This window comes from Chenopodium album, chromosome 22 (genome assembly GCF_948465745.1).
Source record: "Chenopodium album chromosome 22, dcCheAlbu1.1, whole genome shotgun sequence".
In the NCBI taxonomy this organism is placed as follows: Eukaryota; Viridiplantae; Streptophyta; class Magnoliopsida; order Caryophyllales; family Amaranthaceae; genus Chenopodium; species Chenopodium album.
Window position 1 is genome coordinate 9614013 of NC_137855.1, and position 23531 is coordinate 9637543.

The 23531-nt window shown below is 33.0% G+C and overlaps 3 protein-coding genes across 3 annotated transcripts; 1 reads left to right on the forward strand and 2 right to left on the reverse strand.

Annotated features, from left to right (window-relative positions):
* The first annotated feature begins 246 nt into the window (after window positions 1-246).
* Window positions 247-1454, forward strand: LOC145605846 (DNA damage-repair/toleration protein DRT102-like). The gene has a single exon (XM_081661911.1). The coding sequence runs from the start codon at window positions 375-377 to the stop codon at window positions 1281-1283; it is 909 nt and encodes a 302-aa protein (XP_081518037.1). The 5' UTR covers window positions 247-374; the 3' UTR covers window positions 1284-1454.
* Window positions 1455-1570: 116 nt separating this feature from the next.
* Window positions 1571-9169, reverse strand: LOC145605845 (zeta-carotene desaturase, chloroplastic/chromoplastic-like). The gene is made up of 14 exons (XM_081661910.1): window positions 8835-9169; window positions 7505-7629; window positions 6926-7060; window positions 6005-6077; window positions 5274-5347; window positions 5003-5107; window positions 4538-4782; window positions 4352-4439; window positions 3740-3782; window positions 3494-3650; window positions 2972-3100; window positions 2789-2861; window positions 2081-2245; window positions 1571-1917 (listed from the first exon to the last, which is right to left on the reverse strand). Exons 1-14 carry the CDS (start codon window positions 8968-8970, stop codon window positions 1756-1758), a joined length of 1710 nt encoding a protein of 569 aa, XP_081518036.1. The 5' UTR covers window positions 8971-9169; the 3' UTR covers window positions 1571-1755.
* A 10070-nt stretch (window positions 9170-19239) lies between these two features.
* Window positions 19240-21381, reverse strand: LOC145603907 (uncharacterized). The gene is made up of 3 exons (XM_081659876.1): window positions 21022-21381; window positions 20625-20889; window positions 19240-19415 (listed from the first exon to the last, which is right to left on the reverse strand). The coding sequence occupies exons 1-3, from the start codon at window positions 21379-21381 to the stop codon at window positions 19240-19242; spliced, it is 801 nt and encodes a 266-aa protein (XP_081516002.1).
* Window positions 21382-23531: the final 2150 nt, after the last annotated feature.

Below are 23531 nucleotides of genomic sequence, written 5' to 3' on the forward strand. Positions count from 1 at the left end.
ATCATGTATGGATACTTCTCCTAAAAACAGTTCCTTGGAATGTACTCACACAATCATACTCCTCTAATCTTTTAACTACTATGAACCATTAATTTCTCTAACCCATAGTAGGGGAAGTATTAACCATATATACTATACAATACTTCTTTCATATTTTAATTGCAACTACAGAAGCCCACGTGACTATGTTTAACTTAACATTAGAGGTGTCAAAAACTAATTTAATCGACCCAATCCGTTTCAAACCTAAAAAATAAAAAACGTCATTTCTAAATCAAAACTCCAACCCACACTCTCTTCCACAACTTTCCAGTTTTCCACTCTAATCTCACACTCTCACTCCATTGACTTCATCAATCTGTAACTTTCCCACCATGGCCGATCAACCCACCACCACCACCACCCAACCTCTCAAATTCATCACCGGCGCCGACCCCAACGGCTGCACCCTCAAAGACGCCCTCGTCTCCCACCTCCGCTCCCTCAACTACCAGGTCGAAGACCTCGGCGTCGGCCCTTACTACTCCATCGGCGAGCAAATCGGCCGGAAAGTCGCCGCCGGCGGAGACACCACCCGCGGCCTCGTCGCTTGCGGTACCGGCGTTGGTGTCCAGATCTTCGCCAACAAAATCCCCGGAGTTTACGCCGCCGCTTGTCTCACCGCCGACGAAGCCAAGAACACCCGCTCTATCAACAACGCCAATGTCCTTGCTGTATCCGGCATGTCAACTTCACCCGATACCGCCATCGAAATCGTTGACACCTTCATTAACACCCCTTTTAAGTCCCCCTGCCCTGCTTCCGGCAACAAGGAATGGGACCCTGAAGTGGAGGATTTCCTTAACAAGTCTGTCCCGGAGATGGCGAAGATTGGAAAATCGGAACCCGAATCGGAAGGGGTGTGTGCCATTTGCTGCTTGGCGAAGAACAGGGAGTTTGTGCCAGTGGAGATTATGCCTGGTGGGATGATGAAGATAGTGAGGGAGAGTCCGACAGCCGCGATTATTCGGTTTAAGGCCGGGAGTGTGGAGCCTGCTCATCATCATAGCTTCGGGCACGATTTGTTTGTGATGAAAGGGAAGAAGATTGTGTGGAATTTGAGTAAGAAGGAGAAGTATGATCTGAGTGATGGAGATTATTTGTATACACCTGCTGGAGATGTTCATAGAGTTAAGTATTTGGAAGATACCGAGTTTTTTCTCAAGTGGGATGGTCCTTGGGACATTGTTTTAGATGAAGATCTTGAGTCTGCTAAGGCTGCTATCGCGAAGGAGAATTCCTGATGTTCAAATTCGAAAGCAAATAATGTGCTACGAAGTATTACACATTGTGAGTTTGAAACATTGCATTTTCATGTGCCGTGGTGTTACTGATGTTGTGGTTCTGATTCTGTATGACCTGTGTATCATCTAATACTTTGTTGAATAAAAAAACCTGCTTGTTATATTGTTGTTCTGTGTTACATTCTCAATGTTTTATGTGTCGTAATAATGTTGTGCTTGTGAAAGTAACAAAATAGTATCTGATGATCTCCGGGATGGGGGATATCAATGCTCTGCACAATATAGGCTGATGATTTTAAAATGTAACAAGTGCTAATAGATTTACTTGAAGCAATATGGAGATTATATTACACATTTTGAGCATACATGTTCATCAAACAAATACGTTTACTTACAGTGAGGGACTACCGCCAGAATGTTACAATGCATGAAGGTGGTAAAAAATTAGGGAGCTAAGAACTATGTGCAATAATCATACAAGACTTAACTGAGAGGAGGAAGTTATAGTAGGTTCTAGAGATTCTATGGCAGGGAGTATCTCCCTTAATGCAAACAGATCTTCTCCAGCGTCACTTATGTAAGCAGCTGCCTGCCTGCCTGACAGAGTTGCGCCCTCCATACTATCAATATAATCCTGTAAAAAGGGCCAGTTCCGAAGTTAAGTATTCTATCATTTTAGGAATTTTTGAAACAGATGATTTCTATATTAAGCATTCTATCCTGTTAAAATTTTTGCAACAAGTAGAAAACAGTACTCATGCATTTATGCATTAAATCAGAAAATCAACATCAATTACCTGCTTTGTGTATGAACCGGCGAGGAAGAAGTTGTTAACAGGAGTCTTTTGATCAGGTCTAAAGGGATCTTTTCCAGGACCCTCGCGGTATAAAGACTGCCCAATTTTGACAACAGATGACCAAGTGACATCCAAGCCTCGGGAAGATGGAAATAATTTTATAACCTGGCGTGGCAAGCAAACAGAATACTCTCAGATCATATGTTTTTATGCATAACAAATATCAATCACTATGTATGCAAAAAGGTCAAGTCACTAGTCGCCAGCTTAAAATCTTCACTGATAGCCTCTGAAGAGAAATTACAGGCTTGTAGCTAAATAAAACAAAATTATGAACCGGATGTACAATAAATATTGTACATAAGTTGTGAAGTTACCCTAAAATGATTAAAAGTTATTACCTGATATCTTTATTGATAAAGATGCTATCTTTAAAAGATTTAGAATCAAATCCATAAAACTTATCCTTGTAAAAAACTTGTCGACTTATTTACATTGTAATTATACTTCGTATTAGGTTTAAAGCTAACCCTCGAAGCCGGTTAAAAGTTATCTAAAATTGGCTATAAGTTACCCTAAAACTATTCAATGTACATTAATGTTACACAAAAGTTACCCACAAGAATTTGCAAATGACAAAGATCATACAACTGATAGTACAGCTTATGACAAGGCAAAGATAACAGTATATTGCTGGAGTTTACTCACCTGCTCTGAAACTCTTTTTATAATCTCTTCATTTAATAACGGCATGTAAGGATCTCCTGGTGTAAGGACACACCTGCCCCCAAAACATAATTTGTGAGTATAAAGGTGCAGATCAGTTCATATTTCCACAGGCCACAGCTATTGATAGTGTATAGCATTATTTCAAAAGAGAAGTTTCCTTACTGGAGGAGTGACCCTTGCCCTGCAATATAGTAATCTTCTGGTGATGTCAAAGCCAGGTCTGCAAAACATGAAAAATCTGCATCCGGTGTGTACAGGAGATTGTCCAGTCCTGTTGCTTGCTTCAGTTGCCTGAAATGTCCATCATAGATAGAAATTTTGATAATGAAAGGAATCACCAATGTATCATAAAGTCACGACTTTATACGAAGTATTAAACAAGTTCAGTGTCCGAATTGGACGTTTATTTTTCTATTATATTCAAGGGGAGATTCTAGCATGACTGCATGAGATAGCTTTATTCTATTAGACGGAATACATTACTTCATTTTTAAATAATAGCCGCCCTTAATTCTCATATGTGTCACAAACAAGTCACATGTGATGGTTGTTGAGGTGAAGAAATTACATGTTTAGTCCAGAAAAGCTCTAGTACGATTTTATGAGATTCTGGTTTCATTTATATTCTTACTGTGATTTATAAAAATACCCCAAAAAAATTACCAGACCCAGTTAGACCATCACCTAGATTGTTGTAGATCCCGCAATTCTGTGACCCATCCATTGTATCTAAGTTGCACAGTGACAACAGGCACTCCAACAAGCTCATAGATATTGTTGAATAATTCCATATCTCTCCACTCTGCCGGCAACAATTTTTTTATTCCGGGAACGTCACAAGCTGCCATGCAAATACAGGATTTGCATCAAAGTCCAAGTCAAATCTCAAATGTAAAGCACAATGCACAGTAAAAGGGTGCATGGGATTACCTGCAACATACGCATCAGCCCTCACTGTCTTCTTATTTGTGGCCTGAGATTGATGAACATGACAAATACACCTAATATTAAACAAAGGTGCAAGCGACTCTTCAAAAAGAAACAGTAATAAACTACTAGACAAAGAACCGGTTGATTTTAAGGAGCAACATTTTAATGCTCCCCAACAGCTAACAACATATGATACAGAACACTTTCCTCAAAACCCCATTGGAGTTAAGAACTGGAAGCTCACCTGCAGTCTGAGACAGTGAGACCCACTATCCCATCCACACCTTTCCCTTTCTCTCTCCACCCTAATACCTTTCTCTTCCCCTCCCGACTCTCCAGGCCACAATTGAGGTCTTAATAATGACACATCTGGGTTCTAGCTAGCCTCAGTACATAGAGGATGATTGGTATATGGTGGTTAAGGAGCCAATATTATATGATCATGACAGTGACACATTTACTTGCTGAGAGGAAAGCATTAAATGCATGTTTCAGAGCACAAGACCGCACCTAATTGGATGCAGGAAAGCATAGTAACAGACCCAACCTACATGAGGATCCAAACCTGATGACATAAGCATTAGTTTTATGTGAGGAAAGCAGGAAACTAACCTTGGACATGGCCAGTCCAGTTACATATGTCTCTCCATTTGGGGATCGATCATAAAGAATTTTTCTGCATCCCCACCTTAAATGAAACCTGTCATGGTGGCGATGGGAATTCAAATATGTAGTTGTTAGCAAATTCATCAAAAGACCAGAAATCAACTAACAAAATGGAACTTCATGGATACGTACCTTCCTCCTTTCTCTTCAATATACTTTCTAATCGGTCCGCTCAGATAAACATCAGGAGAACCCTTGAGCATACGTAGCAATGAAGCCTCTGTCTTTGTGGCAAACAATGAGAATATAGTGAGCATACAACGCGCACTGATATTATCACAATCAATAAACCCTAGAGCATAGGCAACAGGATCCCACATTCTCTGAATGCTTGCACGTGTTCCACCTTTTGATAAAAACCATTCTGAGAAGCTTATCTGCATATTGGAATATAGATTATAGGATGTTTAGATATTAAAATAACAATCAAAAGAATTTGCAGTTGAGCAAAGGATAACAGACAAAAGAATTTGCTTAATGGAAAGGGACAACACCAAATAAGAGGAGAAAATATAACATCAAAATAATCTGGTATGAAAAGCTGATACGGGTGTTTGATGAAAAAATTTGCAGCAGAAGATAACACTAAATGCTTACAGAATCTAAATTTCGTATATCTTGCATTGCACCATCTGGATCCACAAGAGCACGTACAACTGGACTCAGTGCAAGAGCCAATGCATTTCTGGCTTTGTCATAAGTCTGTAAATATTTCAAGTGCATGATTAAGTCATCCTCAAAACTTAGAAAGGAATACAATCTGGGTGAATCGAAGTATTGACCCCAGCCCATAATGTTAACCATTAAGAGAACAAGGCTCTTGTAAAAAGTGAAATAGGAATAGAATTATCGTTATTGCAGTAGTTACCTGAAGCTGATTTGTTGCCAAAAATGCTCGTATTCCATGTATTGGAGCTCCAACAGGAAACCGGAAGTCAAGCTCTGTCAAATTAATCTAGTCAAACATCAAAACTTATATTGTGTTCACATCTTGCTGTATCATTCTACTATTATATCGAAAGAGACCTCGGCTCCATCTGAGCCATAGGAAAGAATCATGGTTGCAATCCAATGAAAGTTGCAGTATGTTGCAGAAGCAGCAATCTCAGGGAGTAATATGTCACATTTCACAGGCATCATTACATGAATAGACAAATTGGAAGATTTTTCCACAATGTCTTTAGAGCAAATACTACATATCTAAATACCATATATACATAAAGGTTTAGCTTTTCACAAGTACTCATAACGTGACCCAATAGACATTTGTATTATGGTTTCCCTTTAAATTCTTCATAAAATAAGTGGTTACTGATTAGTAAAACCATGTGTCTTAAACTTGAAACGTCTCACATAAGATTCCATGATCTCATCACCAAGATAGCTGACAGTTTGTTACCATAATGAACATTACAGTATCATTTAAAAGCATGTAACTGAACTAAATTCTGATTATCTACATGTTGAAAAAGCTATAGATAAAGGCCTCTACATAAAAGATCAGTCTTGATTTAATTTCATTAACCTGAGCAAAAATAATCTTAGAGATATGCTTAAAGAATCTAAAGGGACAGAAAATAAAGTATAAAGTACACATACCACCAATTTCACCTCCTTTGTTCACAAAGGTATGAGTATGATCCTTGACCAGAAGATTTTTTTCTGCGCCTACCTAGTAGGAAACAAAAAATGAAAAACACTAAGTCAATGCTAGCAAAAGCAGCAAAGTTATAGATAACCAATTACATTGATTTCTTAGGATTTAAAGGGTGCAATGCGAACCAATGTGCAAGGTTGTAGGTGAGGCGCACTTTATTTACATAATAAAAAAATTTTAACTTCGATTATTAGGTAGAAAATTATGAATTCTAAGAAAAAGGTGAAAGGGCCATGTGATCAATTGCTAGGGTTCTTCAAATATAATTGGGTAATATGGGATTTGGGGTTTCTCTCTCATCTAGTATTAAAGTAAATCTGATCGATGCAAAGTCATGTGGTATTTATTTTAAATATGATCTTACACATCGGCTATTGACACCTTGCAACATAAGGCGCAAGCGGCCTAGAAAAAAGTGTATAGGCATACCCCTTTTGTAGGTCTTTGCCCCTGGCAGAGCTAAGGTGCTAGCTCTTGCGACTGATTGAGCCTTGCACTTAGGCGCACCTTTAATACTAAGAATAGTTTTCACTTTCTGTTCGGGTTTCCGTCTCAGACATGATAAAATAGTGTCATAACGTAGCGATAACTAAATGAACCCAGCAAAGACCAAATTGTAGAAAGTTAATACTACCAAAGATAGATTTTCATCTAGAACTAAGTGTTCTTGAAGGAGAAAATTAGCCATAAATTGAGAAAGCATCTTATGTTTATTCTCATATAGAGGAATATTTATGATTTTCAAAGGAAAGAAATGTACGAACAGCTGACCAGCGATGCCAGCTCAGCAACAAGTACCCCGTAAAAAAGAATACGACAAAATCAAGTATGACTATATAATAACATCAAAACAAGATGTTCACCTTTTTCAGCAATCTGAACAGGTTGTTATAGCACCCAAAGAAGACATGCAGTCCCATTTCGATATGGTTTCCCTTTTTGTCAACAAATGAGCCCACCTTTCCACCTATAAAAGGCCTTGATTCATATATATCCACCTATAAAGAACAAATGTACATTAAATTTTATGAGAATTGTTGAAGAGTCCACAAAGATTTCTTCACTTCCTATAGAATCTTTTGATGATAACCCTTTAATCCTCATATAAAAGGTGCTGCTCAAGTTAATTAACTTTTCTTCTTACAAATACCCCCATATGTTCCTCATAATATAGAAGGATATGCTGATGAGAGGTATGAGTAGAAATATAAAAAGATCTTAGGTTCCCAATCATTAAATGTGACAAACTCCCAGTTATTAAATGATCTAAAGATCGCAATTATATAAAGGACAATGTTAAATGCAGACATAATGCATTAAACACCATATTCATTTAGGGGGTGAATCTTCAAACTTTTGCCCCCCAGAACTGGTTGGGAACTCTAGCATACAAGAAGAAATAAAAATAAAAAAAAAATAATTTGGTGCTGATTGCTGAATACCTCATGCCCTTGATCCAAAAGCTCAACTGCAGTGGACATGCCAGCAAGTCCTGATCCAATAATTGCCACCTTAAGCTTTGGGCCCTTGTAGCGTTCAGGTTCTGGGGGAAACAACCCCTTCGGAGCTGCCAATAAGATCATCCCAAGGTAGATTTAAATAACAATCAACTATACTTACTTCAAAAAAGAAAATAACTTTCAAACTAGCGAACTTTACACAGTTGGTGATGTTTTATTGGAGTAACATGGAGGAATAGATAGTCACATACATATACACAATAAGAATACTGAAAGGGGTATGACAGTGACATGTCTGAAGTATAGAGGTGAATATAGTTTGGAGTCTAAATATCGCTCACAATATTGTTATATGTGAAATCAGCATTCATCTCTACTTATCACTTATCAGTCTAAACCACAAACCAGAATTTCAAAAATTCTACATCTTCGAGCTCCATGACAATCAGGTTCATTGTAAAACTACAGCTAGAATGAACTTCCGCTCACATCTTTTACTTAATTCCATGTATATTTAAATTGAGAGCACTACTGATCTCATTAATGTGCTCAGAGCCTATACATCTAAAGATTGTTCAATTATTTCCAACTCAACTCAGAAAAAGCACGAAAACTTTTCTCCTTGCTACGATACACCTTAAACAGGAACCCAAATGAGTACACAAAGAAAAAAAAAGTGCTGCTACTCCCAGTTTAGGTTTGAGACACTATATTAGAACAGGATGACCTAACTCTAAAAAGCATATGAAATTCTTCATTAAATTAAGAAAGTCTCATGAATTGTCCATATCTCAATCACATAATCCTTAGATCATGTGTGTATGTGTGCTCGCGCATTACTAATTACTCGAGTATTTGAATTTGACATCTCTTGATAAACTTAGCAAAACATTAATTTCAAAATATAAATTATTTTTTTAAACAATACTCACAACAGCATAGCCGGATTCCACCATCTTTCAGCCTAAAATAATCTAGGAAGTAATGAAAATTCAGATACAAAAGGATAATTTCAGTTTTTTCCAAATGCATGCTAATTTCCCTGAATATATCAGCTCCAAAACATTATATAATATAGCATTCATTACATAAATCAAAACTAAACAAGGCAAATGAAATTCACTCGATCAACATCAAAATACGAAACTAAAAATCATTGAATAAATAGAATTTAATATATATCGATCATGCAGAAGGTTTAACCAATTAATTCAGACAGTTCAAACCAAATGATATACACAATTACTTAATCAATTCAAAAACAATTAAGCTCAATTATTCAAAAATTGAGATGAAAGTACGAAAATCAGACCATTAGTACTCATATCGGAGACATCGGAGTCCAAGGAGCAGCGAATGCGCCAACACCGGCGAAGATTGAGCTGAGGAACCGAATTCCGGCTTCGAATTCCGGCGGAAGTCGCCGGAAAACAGAGAGTAGACGCCATGAGAGAAGATAGAGGAGAGAGAAAGTAGTGTAGAATGGAGATTTGTTAGGCGGAGAACTGAGGCATGGAAGAGAGTGTTGGGTGTAAATGTGTAATGGGTTTGGTTATCTGTTGAGTGGGGAGGGGAAGTGGGAAGGAGGAATTACCGGAAATGGAAGTTTTGTCACGGCGTATCTAAAATCAATGCCATCACCTTATGTACTATGTATGTATTAAGAATTAACGAAATTGTATTTTGTACTACGTTTTATATGGTAATTGGTAAAGACACGCGATAAGGAGTTTCGAAAAAAAAAAAAAAAGTTAAGGGAAATTACTCAAATGAATCCGTGAGATTTGAAGGGAATCACAGAAATCTGAGGCGGAGAATGATGTCATTAGGCCACATTGTCGATAAATTTTAAAAGCTGAAACTAAACTAAATTGAATTAAATAAAATTAATGAGAGGAAACTCTGAGTAATTAAATTGATCCAATAATTACGAGCCAATCCACATTGATAAGGAAGAATATGCGATCCACAATCCACACCCTTGAATAATATAGCTAGGAGGATTCGGCATCATGAGTTGGGACCTTAACGTTACAAGATGAATTTCTCTCTAAATACACCAACTATAATTAAGAAGTTTATTATTGTTTCCACAAAAAATGATGGAGGACATACGTGGTGGGTATAAACACAACGTACGTATGGTGCGACGGTGCGAGTGGTGATCCCACTAACAACAAGGCCAATAACTCACTAACTTAAAGCTGATAAATTGGACTGCTCTTGTAATCACACGTTTCATTTCTTTATTTATCAATGCTGAGATCATTCTAAAACTTTTCCCACCTTTGTTTATTGGTTCTGATTTCTGACATACTTGGGCCTGAGCCCATCTTATTCCTTTAACCCAAACCTTAAAGGCCCAATGTTAAAAACTGTACAATAGGTCTAAGATGCATCCTTGTGCACCTAGTTTAGATGCAACATCAACCCACAAGCCCAATTTCAAACGTTCCCCATTAAAAAAGCCCCAAACCAAAATGAGCCCACCCAAAAACTGAACATATGTTTAAATTACAGCCCACTCAACCATCACTTTCAACGGCTATTATTTTTTTTTTAAAAAAAAAACGTCACTCTTAAATTTAAATTTCTGAAATTTATTATTCATTTCTTTGATTTTCTCCCTCTAACAATCAAACACAATTCACTCTCTCTTCAAAACAACCATGAATATTTGAGATGAAATGAAAAATCAAACAAGTTCTCCTTAAAAAAGGCAATTTAATGTAAATTTTACTTAATTTTGTTTGAATTTATATGTTTATCACTTAATTTTGTTGAATTTATATGTTTATCACTTAATTTTGTTTGGATATTGTTTTTTTTTTTTTTTTGAAACCTGTTTGGATATTGTTCGATACTCTATTGTTCGATATTCTTATGTTCATATTTTGAATACTTATGTTCACTTTTTGAAATACATATGTTCATATTTTTTATGTGTATGTTCACTTTCTTAGATGTTTATGTTCATATTTTGAATCCTTGTAATTTTTCTAAAATGCATATATTCACTTTCTAAATCCATATGTTCATATTTTTTTTTATGTATATGTTCACTTTCTAAAATGCTTAATTATGTTTATACGCATTAAAAAATGAACCAATGCATATGTCACATTTAATACTTATGATGCATATGTTTCAAGATCATATTATATTTTATTTCTTCAATTTTTATGTTCATAATTAAATGTCTTATATTCATAATAATATTTTATATGCTCATGAAGTAAATATTCATAGTAAATATTTGTTGTTCATGAAATATTCTCATTAAATCTGTTTATACATATGTTCTCTTTCTTAAATACACATGTTTATATTATTTATGCATATATTCACCTTTTAAATGCTTATATTCACTTAAAGGAAACAAATGCTTACATTCGTATTTTGAATTGTTATGTTTACTTTCTGAAATACAAATGTTCATATTTTTTATGTCTATATTCACTTTTTGAAAAGGTAATATTCACATTTAAGGGAACCTATGCATATGTTCATATTTTGCATGATTATGTTCATTGATAAAAAAAAATGTAGAAAATCAGATGAAATTAATTAGCTCATAAGAAATCGAAATTTATACATAATACATCAAATTGATCGAACATAACCAAAAATCAGATGAAATTGAATAACTGATCAATCAAAACTAATCGAAGCTAACCTAAAATCATACAAAACACAATTACAACTGAAACTAACAAAAAAAAATCTAATTACAAATCACAAAATCAAGCAACTAACCTACATTGACGATGCCTTCGTCGAGAACAACCAATTCCATATTTATCCAATCGAAACAGATGCAATCGCTACATAGAGGATAATTTTTCCAGAATAAACAGAGAAAAAAGAAATTAAAGAAGGAGAAAAAATATAGAATAATTTTTCCAAGAAAAAAAAAACAGAGAACAAACTATAGTAATGAAAATTTTTATGGAAAACTTTGATGAGAATTAGGAAATATAGGAGAAGAGAGAGAATTGGAAAAGAAGAAACCAAAATTTTTTAAAAAGGAAACTAAGAAACTGCGTTTCAAGTAGTTTCTCCTGCATTTTGAGCAGTGACACCTACTTCTAGGTGTATGAGGTTACACCTAAGAATATGTGAAAACTGTAGTCACTAAGGATTTTATGGACTGGTCCAATAAAACAACAACACATTTTTTTTAATGGAGGAGGATCCATAACCAACTACGAAGTATAACCGATGGGTTCAAGACATTGGATTTGTTTAGTTTATGAAGTCAGAAATAGTTCACAAGCTTCTGATGTTGTAACCTACAGATTTTTTGATGTACATGACATTCGATGCTTTGGATTATCACCTACTAAATATTAACTAGCTCAATAGTTGAAATGCACTAAATCATAATCTTTCCGATGCGTTCTACAAATGCATTTGTGGGTTATTAATTGTTGTACAAATTGTATACTCTAATTCTAAAGATATCTATGTACTCGTGTTAATATATGAGATATGTTAATTGTATCTATGGAGCCAAATACTTATAAAAGTTATTGGAAAAGGGTTTATACTTTAAAGGATTGTGGTGAAAACGTTCTCTGTAATTTTTTTTCTTTTCAATAAAACATGTAGATATCTTTAAAATTCAAGTATATAACCAATAAAACAATTAGCATCCATTAGATTAGCAGAAGTCCATTTTATCTCCAAAAGCCAAATATACCTCCAAAGTTACTTAACTTTTCCAAACACTACAAGTCTACAACCATTAAAACTTAAAAGTTACTTTCACAAACAATACTACTTTTCCAAACAAAAAAAAAAAAAGGTTACCTTTTGAGTTGTTGTTGTTGAACATGGTCATAATTATTGCAAAATTAAGCAAGAAGCATATTTCCCTTGGTATTATCTGTCTCAATTTTCTTTACCACAAGGAAAATGTCATAGCCAAAGCAATAAACCTTTATTTCTCAATTATTTATGATTTATATGTAAAAAAACAACCAAACTTAGAAATCCTTAAACCCCATTACATAGCTTCCGAATATAAAATTCAAGGATATTGCTTAAGACGCTAAGTTTAGGTCTAAAAACACTTAAACATTATCTAGACACTATTCGTAAACATTAGATATATCATATATGGTATGCAACATTGCAACTACGCAAGCAAGGACATCCATTCAAAGCAAGTCATCTTAGAACATAGTAGTAATTCATTACAATAATTGAAGTGTTGAACTATGTCTCCAAATACTCCATCTTAATCAAATTCTATTTTCTTCTAAGAATCTCAGCAGCCAATCAAACGTGAGTCTCAAACTATTTCGTACACTCCACTTGCTAGATTAGCCAATATATTTATAAACTACTTAAACAACAAGTAGTGTAATTTATGAGACCAAGGGACAAGATTTGAAGTTCATAATCTAGAAAAAGCGTGACAAATTCATCATCAATAATAGTAAATCGCCCTAACAAAGTTTGGCATGGGCCTAAAAAAGAAGGAATATTGGACCGACCCTATAATTCTATGATCTTGACCTTAACCCTATATGATAGCTTTTATGTTGGAAATTCTGATTATAAAGCTGAATAAGTTATTGACTTTTTTAGGTCCAACTTTTTGTCATAAAAAGATGACTGCAAGTTTATGAAGTTATGATAAGTATGAGTAAATAAAAATAACTAAGCAAGTTAGTAGAGTTGACCGAGGAACTCACGTTATGTTTTGTGACTCTGGTCATATATTCGAGCCTTATCAATTATATTTGCTTGAGATTAGGGATTTCCTTTACTCTCAAGTCTCAAGCATTGACTTGTGTAGTTAGACTAGCTTGACTTTTGAGAGGGTGCTGGTTCAATAAAGTATTTTATCTTACCAAAAAACAATATATATAAACTTCATTGTGATACTAGCTCGTATATAAATATCTAAAGGTTAAATGTAGATTTTAAACGTAGAGATATTAAAATACTTATATGAAATGTCGAATAACTTATTACCATCTCATATACGCTTTCTTATAGCTTATCCCCTTATGAATTACACTCATCTACCTTTTTACCTCATTTGATCATCTTTTTATATATTCTCTTTTTTTCTACACCCTTCATAATTCGGTTAATTTCTATGTATCTTTTAGAAACAAGAGTTTGTAGTTTGCGAGTTGAACTTTTTGAAAAATGGGAGAATATCTAAGAAATTATAGACAATCATGAAAGCTAAAACCTAATAACTAACAGGACAAAAAGTTCACTAATTAAAGCTGAAAAAATTATAAAATTTCCACTATGTCATCATGGTCGTATTGTCCATCTTTCATCATGTTTCTTTGCCGCGTGAATCCCTTGATAATTATGCTCCAATGTTGCAATTTGCTCTTTTTAGAGTTTAATCACCAAATCTTGTGAATTTTGATCAATTTCTAAAACCACTTTATAAGTATATGAGTTATCCATTAAACACTATTTTTTGGATTGGTTTCCATAACAAATATTGATAATTTAAGATCGATATTATAGTGGATGTTGATATTTAAAAGCTAGTTGACTGGATTGTATACTTCGTTTTGTATACTTCGTTTTGTTATAATCTTACACCATATTGATTTTGTATACAAATAGAAAAACATAATTATGTTATTAATTGTATAATTTGACTTAATATGTATTTGGTACTCGTTATTTTCGTAATACAGTACTTCATTTTTACTTTTTGAATAATTGAAATTACATATCAAATTACCTTAAACATACTCCGTTGTAAAAAAAGTTAATGGTAGTTGCTAGCACCGATATGGAGGTAAATATTTTAATTATATGTCACTTTACTCAGCTTGGTCCTTCAATTCGATCTAGTACTTCATGGTAACATCAATGCATGAAATTAAATGTTTGATTAATATTGTAACAATAAATTTGGCAATGCTACACTTTTTTGTACATTTAAGGTTAAATTGAATGAATCGAAGGACAATAATGTTGTGCTTCTCACTCCAAATTATACTTTTGTTTAATTCGATCTTCAATTCAATTTCTTCAGTGGGTTTTAATGATAGGTTTCTCATTGATGGGTGGACGATGAGTTGGATCTTCATCTACCTTGACTTTAACTAAACTTTTCATTGATATGTAATTATGAACATCAAGAGATCATATATAAGGGTTTGCGGGCTCTAGCTCATCAAAAGTACACTTGATGTTTTATTGAAAGTGAGCCTATATTATATATATATATATATATATATATATATATATATATATATATATATATATATATATATATATATATATATATATATATATATATATATATATATATATATATATATATATATATATATATATATATAATATTTTTATGAATCGGCTCATTATAATTTCCATCAGTAAGTTATAAGAGTAAGGCCCCATTCTTTAGAGCCGCTCTGCTCTGCTGAAATCTGATCTGCTTAAAAATAATACTTAATATTGAATTATTAAAATTATAATTAATATTTAATAATAAATAATAAATAATTAATATTAAATAATAATAAAAATTATAATTTAATAATATTAAGTAATTAATATTTAATATTTAATAATAATATTATTAAAAATTAATATTTAATAATAATAATAATAATAATAATAATTAATTTTCAATAATAAAATAGTAATAATAGTAGTAATTATAATCATGATAATGACAACAACAATAATACTTATAATTAATAATATTAATTCTAATAATTTCTTTTAAAAAAAATATTAATTCTAATAATAATAATAATAATTTATTTTTTAATAAAAATTAATATTTAAAGATAATAATAATTATTAATTTTTAATAATAATAATAAAAATAATATTTATTATTTTTTAATAATAATAAAAATAATAATTAAATAATATTTAATAATACTAATACTAATAATTATAATTCATAAAATAATAATAATAATAATTAGTATTTATAATAAAATTTAATTGTTATAATATAATGCGATAATATTAATAGTAGTAGTAGTAGTAGTAGTAGTAGTATAATAAAAAATGATAATAATAATAATAATAATAATAATAATAATAAAATCTGCTTTACTCTGCTCTGCCCAGAAGCTCAAAATTACAGGGCCTAACTAGTTATTGTTCCAAGCAAAACCTTGAATAGTTGCAAGTAATTTAAAACATAAATTAAAAGGTTCAAGTTACATAGATAATTAACACAAATCTACACTTATAGATAGAGATATAAAAAATCCGACTTGACCTAAAAAAAAATTCAAATTTAGATTTCGATTGGTATGGAGTTAATAATTGAGCATAACTCGAGTTTTAAATAAACCCAATTCATCCCGACCTGACCTGACATAACTCGATTTAAACGATCGAATTGACATCTCTACTTCACTACTTGTACCATGTTTCTCTTCCCATGTACACCCCAATACCCCATGTACCACACCACATGATAAATTGGGTAAAATTGCGATTGGTAATTTGGTATGGTTAATCCCATGGTTTGAGGTCGAATGTATAAATAGTTTCCAGGCTTAAAATAGCAGGCCAGGTAAGTGGGCCCAAAGCATGCATGGAATGGAAAGAGCAAATTAAAGCGTGAGAAATAATGCAAGATTGATCACGGTACGTAGACGACACATACTACCATCTCATTAATCTGACTCCATCTTCCTATCTTCTATTTGACCAAACTTCCCCTAAGGTCCCCTTTCATGGAAAGAGATACATAATTCATACATACATCATCATCATCATCCTTGTCATCACTATAAAATATAAATATATTATTATTAATATTATCATTATAGAAAATAATTATTATTTTTGAGAAATTATAAAGTTGAGATATATCACTATCACTTTTATTGATTATGTTTGTTTATAATTGTAAGAATTATGACAATTTTCAAATCCTTTGAGATTTGCTTGTGTGTTATGGTATGAGTTTTTTCCTTTTTGTTGTTCTATTGAATTTATTATTTTTTTTGGCAAATTAATAATTATTAGCCTTTGGATAGGACCATGTGGATGTGATTGTTGTTTTAATAACTTGATTTGTACAAAAGTTTGTATTTTCTTAAAGTTAAAGGTTATAGTACTTTGTTAAAGATTATTGTAGTGTAAATTAATTTTAAAGGAATTAAATATTTAAATTGATGAATGTTTTCGAGAGATTTTGTCTAAAATTATCAAATACTAATGACTTTGTAGTAGAATTACGTAGATTCACTTTTCTTCTATTGCTCTATCAATCTATCATAGTCGTCAATGTCGGTGTTGATGACATGCATGGTGGTTTGTTACTTCGTTATACTACGTATTATGGAGTAATATCAATTGTGGTGATATTTTGGGGAATACGGTGAAAAACACATTGTAATGAATGCTAATGTTTTTATTTTTTCTTTCTTTTTTTTTTTCTAATAATTCAGTACAATTCAAAATTTTAATTACGATCTTAATGCCCAATATATATGACACAAATCAATTTTTCTTCACTATTACTAAACATTCGAGAAAATACAAGTTTATAGATACACAAAAGTTAAGTGGCAATTTTAACAACTTATAAATAAATTAATAACTTTTTATTGAATGCAATGTTCACATTGATGTCATACCGACTGGATAAATTGTTCATTTATGCTCATATTTATTGGTTGTGTATCATGAGCTAGTACTTCAAAACATATACAAACTGTAATAAACTAGTTAGGTTAGAAATTATTCTTATGTTCGTCTCACTTTAAAATTCATGAAATTGTATGAGACATTAACCCCAAAAAGCCAAAAGCAACAAAAAAATGTACTTAGAGCCTGTTCATATTTACTGAATTGAGCTGAACTGAACTGAACTGATTGGAGCTGAACTGGACTGAACTGAACTAATTGGAACAGAATTGAATTGAACTGAATTTAGCTGAAATGAATATTCTATGAGAGAGGGAAATTAAGAGCTCAACTGAACTGAACTGAACTGATTTGAGCTGAACTCAACTGGACTGAACTGATTTGAGCTGAACTCAACTGCACTGAACTGATTTGAGCTGAACTCAACTTCACTGAACTGATTTGAGCTGAACTCAACTGAACTGAACTGAAATTAAGTAAATGTGAACAGATACTTAGGGCCTTTTCTCATGCGTTGAAATTCAGTTCAGTTCAGTTCAGTTCAGTTTAGCTCCTAATTTCTTCTCTTATAAAATATTCATTTCAGTTCAGTTCAACTCAATTCAGTTCACTTGAGTTCAATTAATAAGAACAGGCCCTTAAAATACTAATGGTATGCTTAATTTAATTTTCACATCCAAACCCAAATAACATGCAAAATAACCGAAAGCACTAATTCATTTTTATTTAAAAATAGAAAATTAACATGTATTGTATTTAAAAAATATATAAATCCAAAGAACGTAAATTTCAAACCAAAAATGTATATTTCAAAATCAAAGAATATACGTTGTTATTTTGATCAAGTGCATCATGACTCCATAAGCATTGTACAGTTAGATGCATCAAATAATTTGCTAGTAGTAGAATCTTAGCTTTTAGCTGTGAGTTAAACTTACTTAGGCGTAAACCCGTCAAAATTTATCCTCAAATTGTCAATGATGAGTAATAAGACTTTAAGATGGATTTGAATGAATTTTATCTCTACCCATTTATGGTAACTACTTAAGCATAAAATTGACTTAAAATTGAATAACCAACCAAAGCAAAAAAATAAGTGGGATGCAAAGCTTGCAAATGTGGAGGAATGAGGAGGAATAGATTAAAAATGGTAAACTTGGTAGGAGAAAGTGCATGGCATTTGCCAGATGAAGACAGACAATTACACGTGAAGACCACGTCTTAACGCCATAAAGCAAGCATTTTCATTAGCAAGCACCAGATCCTAATTTCATGATTATTGGTTATTGATTATATCCCCTCCATCCTCTCGTATTTTTTTAGTGGTCCCACTCGTCCACGCGCTACTTCCTACGTACAAATACAAGTATAGTTGCATTTGCTTGTAAAATAGGGTCAAGTTATTGACTTAGGGCTTGTTCTCATTGACTGAACTCAGCTTAACTGAACTGAACTCAGCTGGACTGAACTGAACTGAATTGAAATGAATATTTTATAAGAAAAGGAAACTAGGAGCTGAATTGAACTGAACTGAACTCAGCTAAACTGAACTGAACTGAATTGAAATGAATATTTTATAAGAAAAGGAAACTAGGAGCTGAATTGAACTGAACTGAACTCAGCTGAACTGAACTGAACTGAATTGAAATGAATATTTTATAAGAAAAGGAAATTAGGAGCTTGAACTGAACTGAACTCAGCTGAACTGAACTGAATTTCAACGTAAGAGAACAAACCCTTAATTAGGATGTCAATAGGGGCGGGGGTGGATGTTGGCTTTCCTAATTCTTATTCTCATCCCCGCCTAACATTCTCATCCCTATCCCCGTGACGGGTTCAAAATTCATCTCCATCCCCGACGCGGCGGCTACAATTTCAAAACTATCCCGCCCCACCCCCACTTGTATATCCATTTTCACTTAATTCCCACCCCAAGACTCGCATGATTCTCGACTTCTCGCCTCTCAAATACAACAACTAACACTATATAATACTTTGTATAGATTACAATAAAATAAAATCCATTATTGTTGATATTAGACATCTATATCTATATCTATACTTATATATTAAAAAGCGTTCCTAAAATCGTTTATATACTATGTCATTCCCCTCTCATAGCATTGTGCCACATCATCATTTAATGACACGTCATTACCAATCAACAAATCATTCAAATTATTATTAAAAACTTTTGATGGGTTTTGAACACTAGACCTCAAGAAAACAAGATCTACTTCCTTATACCATCTTAACCAATAACAATTGATGTCATCTATACATATAAATGTAATTATAAATGACATGCATCAGTTGAAAAGGAAATACGAAATATGCAGTTTGAAAAAAAAAGAGGAATAAAATCAACATTTCACAAACAATAGTGTTGAAAATTATCTTTTTATACTCTTTATCAATTAGTAACATTATTTTTAACATTTATGCATAACATACATAATCGATGATAATATATTTTATTTTGTCAAAAAAAATGATAATATATTTCATAAAAAAAATAATTTAATCAAAGTGGTAACCCGGTGCAACGCCCGGGCCACACACTAGTTTGTTTTTAAATGTAAGTATATTTCAATGTACTATGTTTATTACTTTATTTTTACATTATACTTTTACACCCCCCCCCCCCCAAAAAAAAAAAAAAAATCACAAAATTGACCACGAAAAATTTTAAAAGTTTTATTTTACCACCAAAAATATTTCAAAAAAAATGTTTTTTTTATCACATGCCGTTAAATTTAACTGTTTAAAAAAAAATCGAAAATTTTTGTGTGCAAAACATGTTGTTCATAGGTTTAGGGGGAATTTTGGCCTTAAGGGTACAACTTGAGGTCAAAATCGACTAAAAAAATGATCGAAAATGCCTCGTTTTGCGTGTTTCATGCAAATAATCGAGGTATTTTTAGATACGCAAAAGGAAGCATCTTCGATCTAATTTTATCAATTCTAACCTCAAATGGGACCCAAATGACCAAAATGCCCCCTTAAACCCCTAAGACCATGTGTTTGACACGAAAATAAAAAAAATTAAAAAATTCCGTTAGGATTTTGACGGCAAGTGGTAAAAAAAAACAATTTCAATTTATTTTTTGGTGGTAAAATAATACTTTAAAAAAATTTGGTAGTAAAAAACAGGCCCCAAAATATTGTCCAACATTAACCCTTATTAATAGTTGTTTTTTATTATATTTTTTTTAATCAGACTTATAATTTTTTTTTTTTTTGACAAATAGAACAAAGATTTAAATGTACAAAGAAAAGAAACAAACTAAAAAGACCAAAAAAAGGAAATGACGACGCCTCGCCCGAACTGCTAACTAGTGAGCAGGAGCAACCTAGAACCTAGGAACGTTCTGCAATTGGCAAGCCAGGAAATTATCTAAAATTTGCCGAATATCGTGAAGCAACCAGCAGCATTCTATATTATCAGAACCCGAACCACACAGACACGTAAATAAAGAAGAACAGTCAGTGTAGACGGAGATACGCAAAAAGCCCCCCGCCAATGCAGCCCGGATAGCCCAAAGACAAGCCTGCAATTCAGCCTGGAAGGCAGAGGAAGTCCGACACGCACAAGCGCCCCCACCTAAAACCATGTCTGAACTTAAGGCTCGAAGGATCCAACCAGCCCCAACTTTATTATCCGACTTATCCCAAGCCCCATCAAAAATTAAGCAGACCCCTAGGGACGACTGATCACTGCCTTTGAGCCAGCCGGAAGGAGAGAGCACCTGGCGAAGGGAAGGAGAAAGCTAGTGAGACGAAGACCAGGATGAGAAGGAGACTGCCTGTTTGCTACGCTGGAACCAGCCCTCAGCCAACACAGAGATGGAAGTTGGAGAATAAACAACATTACGAAATACCAGATTATTGCGAGTTAACCAAACTGCCCAAAGGGACGAGAGGAAAAAGAGGTGAGTATCTGAATTTCCAGTGCCGACTAAATCTGAAACCTGTCCTGTAAACCATTGAACAAATGGAGAATCAGGCCGGAAATGAGCAAAGTCTAGAGGGGCATCAAAGACAAACGAACCCGTGAAGGAACAATCACGAAGCAAGTGCGTCGGAGTTTCTGGTGACTGACGACAGAAGACACATAGTGGGGAAAGGGGAACTCCTCTAGTAGCAAGAGTATCAAATAAAGGAAGAGCACCATGAAGCAACTTCCAAATAAAGATTTTGAACTTCGGGGGAATCGGCAGCCCCAGAAACACTTCCACCATCCTGCTGATGCCAGTGTGCTAGGAATAGAGGCCAAAGAAAGAATCCTAAGTGCCGAAGAGTTATCAAAAAACCGATGAATCCTAGAAGGATCCCACGCATAGGTACGCGGATTATAAGTCTGTTTCTACCAGACTTATAAATTTATTATGAGTTGGATATCACATGGGCCAATGACTAGTTAAATTAGTACGTAAATAAATGAATAGATATATACTGCATATTTTACCTTGTATGTATTGCACTCGTTTTGATATACAGATCTTCAGTAAAAAATTAAAATACTCCCTCCGTTTTTAAATACTTGATCCACTTTTCTTTTGCGGTCGTTTTTATATACTTGATCCATTTCCTTATTTGAAAAACTTTTATAATATTTAATTCTTTTCTCTCAACTAGTGGACCCAATTTTATTGTTTTTAGATTCTCTCTCCTCTAATTTACCTTCCACTAACCCGATTACCTCTATATTTTTACTACTTTATCAAATTCCCTTAAAATTCCACGCATGAAGAAATGCAGCAAGTTTTTAAAAACGAAGTACTAGTATTAAAATTTGGAACAAAACATGCTAGTATTGACACAATATTACCCACTCCTCAGTCTTCACCCTTGCCAACTTTATCGTACAATGTTGTAATTGTAACAAATCATCCAAAATTGGTCAAAAGCATGATTTGGAAAATTTTCCAAATGCTATGAATTAATTGGACTTTACTACACTATTAGGCCTTTAGTCACTACTAATAATATAGTACGTGTACCTTACGTTTGATTGTCTTGATCTACTTTAATCTAACTTGAAGAAGAAGTATCATATTAGAAACATTAATTATTTGGCAACAATTATTTTTGCTAAAAAGCTAATTCAAATGAAACAATAATCTTTTTGATTTGAAGCCAAATTTGTACACCTTGTACAACAACTTTAGTCTTTAAGTATCCATATCGTACCCGGTACCCCATATCTTCGGCCTACCAAAACCATAATTTAATACGATATATTATACGGACGTTGTACTATATGTCTATATGTAATAAACTACAAAGTATTTAATTAATTTTGTAGTTGCTATTATATGGGATCTTATATGATGGGATGGCATATTAGATGACATATGATTTGCAATACAATACAAAATTCACCATGAAGCCATACACTCACGTTGTTCATTAATAATCTAGAGGTTTGTAAAATAATCAATGTTCTAGTACGAGGAACCTAATTATGACTTGAATATAGCCGTCGTCAACAAGATTTGAATCTCTAATGTCCGTGGATGATGTAAACGGGTAAACCATAAACATCGCTCAATCTCTTGGTTTTTGCCATACTTTGATGGTGGGGCTTGAATAAACATTTGTGTAAGGCCGCATTATATTGACAAACATATATAAAACATTATATTTAAAAAATAAATATGAAACTTTGGAAGAAAATTGCTAAAGATTTACTTATGTCTTTACAAAATCATGCTCTATCTTTGAACCAAAATTTATGGGCTATACTATTTTAAAAATCAAACCTTTGAAAATAGATCGATTAAACGTTAATAATATCAAATCCGAACATCTTATTTCAGGTTAAAGAACAATTTTATAAATTATTGTAGAATTGTAACATTCATCATGACTAATATAATAAGAAGTATTTTTTTTAATATACAGTATTAAAACTTTATGATACATTGCTAACAAGTACGTAAGCAACACATTACTAGCCCTATATTTTGTGCGCCATTTGTGTAATTGTGCTTGCTTTAGGCAAACAAAAGGCCAAAAGAGTTGAAGATAGGTAACTTCGATTGGTCAAGTAAATTTCCTCACCATTATTGATATTGCATGTCATTTATTCCAATCAAGAGTTTTGACTCAATTAGATTTACAATTAGTCTTTTCAAAGAGATAAACACACAAACACCACTGAGAGAAAAGATATATGGATTAATCCTTACTTACCCAAAAACAAAATGAAAGTATTTGACTAATTAAATTAATTGGAATTCTAACTTCTATGTTATTCACACAATCACCCTTCCCAAATCCATATTCGTTGCATTTTTATTTTTTAAAAATACCCGAATATATGAGATTATGAGATATAGTCAAGTAGCGTATTTAGATTTAACATGTTTAGATGTCGGTATACAAA

Bases quoted from the DNA above. Each gene is read 5' to 3' on its own strand.
- LOC145603907 (XM_081659876.1), bottom strand. From the start codon at position 21,381: ATGGTGGAAGTGTTTCTGGGGCTGCCGATTCCCCCGAAGTTCAAAATC. The intron at 20,890-21,021 runs GTATTTCGTAAT...TCCCTTCGCCAG, and splicing joins GGTTAACTCGCAATAATCTG to GTGCTCTCTCCTTCCGGCTG. The intron at 19,416-20,624 runs GTTCTTCTTTAT...TTATATGTATAG, and splicing joins TATCTCCGTCTACACTGACT to ATGACATCAATTGTTATTGG.
- LOC145605846 (XM_081661911.1), top strand. From the start codon at position 375: ATGGCCGATCAACCCACCACCACCACCACCCAACCTCTCAAATTCATC.
- LOC145605845 (XM_081661910.1), bottom strand. From the start codon at position 8,970: ATGGCGTCTACTCTCTGTTTTCCGGCGACTTCCGCCGGAATTCGAAGC. The intron at 4,440-4,537 runs GTACGTATCCAT...CCACCATGACAG, and splicing joins ATTGAAGAGAAAGGAGGAAG to GTTTCATTTAAGGTGGGGAT. The intron at 3,783-4,351 runs GTTAGTTTCCTG...CATCAATCTCAG, and splicing joins CTGGACTGGCCATGTCCAAG to GCCACAAATAAGAAGACAGT.